The 4,935-nt window shown below is 45.1% G+C and overlaps 1 protein-coding gene across 4 annotated transcripts in view; it reads right to left on the bottom strand.

The window, feature by feature from the left end:
* The window catches only part of CAMTA1 (calmodulin binding transcription activator 1), a 245,453-nt gene that overhangs the window by 36,559 nt on the left and 203,959 nt on the right, over positions 1–4,935 (bottom strand). For 3 of the 4 annotated variants that reach the window (XM_031062366.1, XM_031062365.1, XM_031062367.1), the window contains exons 1-2: positions 4,626–4,710; positions 3,772–3,906 (exon numbers count right to left, since the gene is read on the bottom strand). Coding sequence is in view for 1 of the 4 variants with exons in the window: in XM_031062368.1 (XP_030918228.1) it covers positions 3,772–3,906; positions 4,826–4,935 (245 nt within the window). In the remaining 3 variants the exon portion in view is untranslated. Of the gene's footprint in view, positions 1–3,771; positions 3,907–4,625; positions 4,711–4,825 lie in introns of those variants that run through there. The other variant, XM_031062368.1, reaches the window with a different exon arrangement.

The following is a 4,935-nucleotide window of genomic DNA, read 5'->3' as shown; positions in this document are numbered from 1 at the left end:
ACCTGCTCCTGCCTCCACCTGTCCTTCTGGAATACGCCGTGTTTACAGCGGCCCCGCACCGGGCACCGAGCGCCCGCCGCCCCCGGAACGTGCCGCACACGAGAGTCAGCCCCGGGACGCGCCATCCCTGGGTCACCTTCCCGCTCATACCACAGCTCTCCTCATTTCGCTACACACACTGTATTTTTATGTTTACTTATTGCTCCAATAAGGCAAACCTGCGGAGCGGTAAAACCTGACAATTTCGGAGACTGCGCGGTCCTACCACCCACAGGAATCACAGACCCCCGGGCAGACTCCTCGGGCAGCAGGGCACGTCCATTCATCGGCCTGAGAACAGACACGGCTTCCCAGAGGAATCCGATGTCTGCCCATGAGGTCAGGCTGGCTCCGAAGACAACACTCAGCATAGGAAATGAAATACTCCTTGCCTCAATTCAATCACATTATGATCAAAATGGAAAAGGACAGTCTGGGAAATGCAGTCAGAGGAGTAGGAGATTGGCTTCCTGAAACAGTGTCCTTAACAATAGTGTGTGAAAGGAAAAAACCACCAAACACATCTCAGAAGGAATACAAACAGAACTGACAAAGGCTCCACACTACACAGGAGTCAGTAGAGGAGAAGATGAACAGAAATTTGGAGTTTACTGGATAGCTCCTATCAAGTGACAAGGTATCCGTGTCCTCTACCAATGCTCACGCATCCCTGCAAGCTGCACCACAGCCTTTTAACATGGTACAAAACATTCATCCCTCTTCCCACAGAGAACCCAAACAGATCATCTTTTATGGTAACATCCAAGATGTAAACACCAGTCACCTTTACCCAGCTGGAAAGAGGAGTGAAAAACTGTGAATACTGTTTATAACACAGACTTTTTTTCCTACGGAAAGTCTTTTACAGCTGCAAAACAATTACTGATACTGAGCACATCTCTCCTACCCAACTCTGGTAGGAGTCCTGCATCTCACCACATGCTAAGAAGGGCATCTGGTCCCACTAAATAGACACATGCCAGGGGTTTGGTGAGAACATTGCCACTGTACAGGAATCATGTACCTGTCAAACTGTAGAATGCCACAGGTAGCACACACAGGCTGTTTGCTCACAGATGACTCCAGGCTGAAGTGAGAGTTTGGATACCACAGGTATGGGCTCATCATGCTAACACAAGTGAGCCACCAAGCCCCACCTCCCCGAGTCTTTTTATATTTTCCAGCTGGGAAAGACAGCCAGATCACACACTGAGTACCAGCAGGAGCTGAAAGGCTGCCTGTCAGGTGCTCCTGCGTCAGTGCCATTTACATTCAGTGCCAGTCACACCCTTGTCCAACCCGTACACACTTGACTCATCAGTACACACATGGCCTTGCCCCTATTTTTAGGTTCTGTCCTCTTTCCTGCAGATGTACAAGTGTAACGCCAACAGCACTCAGAGCCATTTCCTCAGAATTTCTGATCACATCCTGTACCAAGGAAACACCATCTCTACAGACATTTTATGGAAGCAGCAAAGGCTTCTGCAGAGGGCAAACACAACGTGCTTTCCATTGGGAATCTGTATTGAAATGCCTTTGTAATTCCTTATGCATCTGCCATGAGATCATCTCTGCCCTTCAGTTCAGCCTTCAGTTCTTCAAGCCTCATTTGATTTTTGTTTTTTTCTTAAAAGAACCTCTCTACAGTAAATGGGAAGTGAGATCAAATGGCTATAAAAGCACACAATGGCTTCTGAGAACTGAATTTTACATAGAAAACAGAAAAGGCTGCCAAGTTTATCAGCAGAGATCAGGATCACATGAGAGTGCTTCCTTTATGAGAAAAAGATTTGCTTTGAAAAGAAAGAATATCATTATTCAAATTAACTAGAAAAAAATGCAAGAGCACCAGCAGCTGGTGTCAACTGTCCATTTGTAAAAGACCTAACTCACCCATGGTGTGAAATAAGGAAAACTCAGAATAAAACAAGTATCCCTGTATAGTTCAGAAGAGGGTGCACAATCCTTCATGGCACAGCAGACACTGATGAAGGAAGGAGCCTTTCAGAGGATGGCACAGAACAGGCTGCCTTCAGACCCCTTCTCTGCCCATTCCTACACTTGGCTCCGTTCCTAGAAGCAGAAGTGTGGTGGGAGATGGTCTCACAACCCTTCCCAGTCATTAGCAGGATTGCTCCCTGATCCCAAAGGCCAGTACTTGTGCCGTGCTCAAAAAAATAGTGATTTTTGTCTTAATGGAACTGAAAACAGAGTTCATGTATAGAGCAATTTTGACTTTATTTTAAAGACATTGGTGGAAGGGAATTGTTTATCTAAACTTAGATGAGATGGAAATTGCTTGTTCTTTTCCTAGGGCGTTCCTGGGGTATGGCTGTTAGCTCTATTCTCTCTGGCAGTGCTCATTCCAGCTGGAATCATGAACTGTTTTAACAATGCAAAGGAACTCAGAGTGTTCCACTGAGTTAATTAAAAAGAATTTTGAAATTCTTGTCAATATTTTGTGACTACAAATATTCCTCGAAACTCTTCCCTCAAGACCACGTAACAGTCAGTAGGGCAAGGATTTTAAGCAGGGAAGTTAAAGCAAACAGAGAAGTCAGGGATTTGTGTATTTATTCAATTGATAGAATCAACTCACATTAGTTTTCACCTTGGCTAGCTAAGCTAACGTTTGCTCTCTAGCAGTAAATGAGAAGATGTAGCTGGTCCTTTAAATAACAGTGTAATTTGCTCCCTTTGGAGCACTGTGCATCAAGGCAGAGGCTTCTGATAAATCATGGTTGGTATAATTATTCAGTCTTTTTCCCTGAAGGGCCTCTGCAATGCAGCGGTCCTCTTACTTTTTTTTTCCCCTCCCTGTTAGCAATGCCCTAGTTTGTTCACTGCTGCAGTCCCCCTCCCTTCCACCATCACCACAGCATAACAACCTCTAATTGAGAGCTGGGCTGCTAACCAAGAGCACCCAGAGAAGCTGCAGGGACACCAGAGACAGCACTCACAGCCACCTTCTCAGCTCCTCCCAGTTCAGCAGCACTGGGGAACTGTCAAACAAGGCATTCAAAACCTACCCACCTGGCATGCCAACCCTGGATTGCTAACAGCTGAGCATCAATCACCATCACACACTATCACTGCACTCCACAGGCAGCAGGAGGCCCTGACAGCAGATGAAAAGCACCTACAGACTCTTACAATCCTCTCCAGTCAAGCAAATTCGATTTTGATGCTGAACATAAGACTTAGTGCACCTCCTCGTTAAAAGCCAGTTCTGTTTGCAACCTTGCTTCTGCAGCCACATCACAAACCTCTCTGCACTCTGCAATACCCACAGTGCTCTGTCTCCATGCTGCTCTGAAAGTGGTACCATCCCAATTTCTTTTACATGTCCGTCTTGTACATGCCTTACTATCTCCCCATTTTCTGCTTAAATAAACACACTTTTTTTCTAGACAAGCTCAAGTTTCAGAGCTCTCAGGAAAGACAGTTCCAGGGTAAATGCTTCTCTCCTAGAAACTGGGCAGTATGATCAGCTTTCTATTCAGACAAAAAACCCCACCTCTTTGTCATCCTGTATAAAAGACAGCAACATTTTGTTCACACCGACAGAGCTAATAAGACTTTTCAATGAGAGGACTTTGATTAACATTGCCACAGCCCTTCCTGTCAGGACAAACTTGCTTCTCTACATCCCTCCCCACCAGGAGCTGCTCTGTCATTCACAGTTCTGCATTTGTTCTGCTTTCTTAAGGAATATCCCATTTTTCTTACCGTCCAAGGACAGCCAGTCATGCTGGGAGGAAGGCAGGGTTGGCAGAGCTCTGGCTTTATATTCAAATACCACAGAATTGGAGATGATCTGATTGTTGAAGGCAACTTGCAAAGTCACAAGCCCAGTGTCATGAGCTAAAAGGAAAATACAATGTTGTAAGACAGAGAAGTCCCTGCAGAAACCCCCAGCCAGGAATTACCCCACGTGCTAAATATTGGGCTGAGAGCAGCTGAAGAGACCGGGTAATGAACAGTATTTTTGTGACTAGACAATTCAACAGTCCAAAATACCCGTTGGTATATTCAAACATGGAGATTTTAAGCTTAAGAGTCATCTAATGGGTTATTCTGGCAAAAGGCAGAATCATATGTTTCTAAAGACTGAGCAGCCTCACTGCATTTCCAGTGGAAAGCTGGGGCCTAGCAATGAAACCAAGTTATTCTGCATCCACTTGAAGTCACATATTGAGGGCCATCACTACTGAAAATCCCAGTGGGGAGATTAGAGGTGTTCTCATGTAAGTAGCAAAAGGCAGAATGCAGGCAAATCAAGCCAGCAGAGCAATGAGTGCACCCCTGAGTAACAGCTACTCTTTAATCTGCTCTTTCAAAACAAAAGGAATGCTTAGAATAATTTAAAATTACTTCCAATAATTATTTTAAAGTTAATTCAGAGATTCTAAATAGTTTTTTGTTCTGATCTGTTGTGATGTATCAAGATACCAAATTGCTGTTCTCACACTAAACTGGTCAAAAAAAGAGGAAAATCTTCTGGATGCCAGTGCACTTTTGTACATGTATGTGACACGATGTGGCTCGGAAACCCCCAGATGTAGGAGAGCCGTGCTCCTTACCTGGGCAGTAGCAGCGCAGTACCCCTGGCTGAATTAAAGATGCAGGCACTGAGATCTGATCAAACAGACAGCTGTAATTATTGCACACTAAACTGGTCAAAAAAAGAGGAAAATCTTCTGGATGCCAGTGCACTTTTGTACATGTATGTGACACGATGTGGCTCGGAAACCCCCAGATGTAGGAGAGCCGTGCTCCTTACCTGGGCAGTAGCAGCGCAGTACCCCTGGCTGAATTAAAGATGCAGGCACTGAGATCTGATCAAACAGACAGCTGTAATTATTGCTGGCTTCCTGCCACGGGCCGGTAATC

The sequence above is a fragment of the Geospiza fortis genome, unplaced genomic scaffold, assembly GCF_000277835.1.
Source record: "Geospiza fortis unplaced genomic scaffold, GeoFor_1.0 scaffold132, whole genome shotgun sequence".
NCBI lineage: Eukaryota > Metazoa > Chordata > Aves > Passeriformes > Thraupidae > Geospiza > Geospiza fortis.
This window is presented reverse-complemented; position numbering and strand designations above follow the sequence as displayed.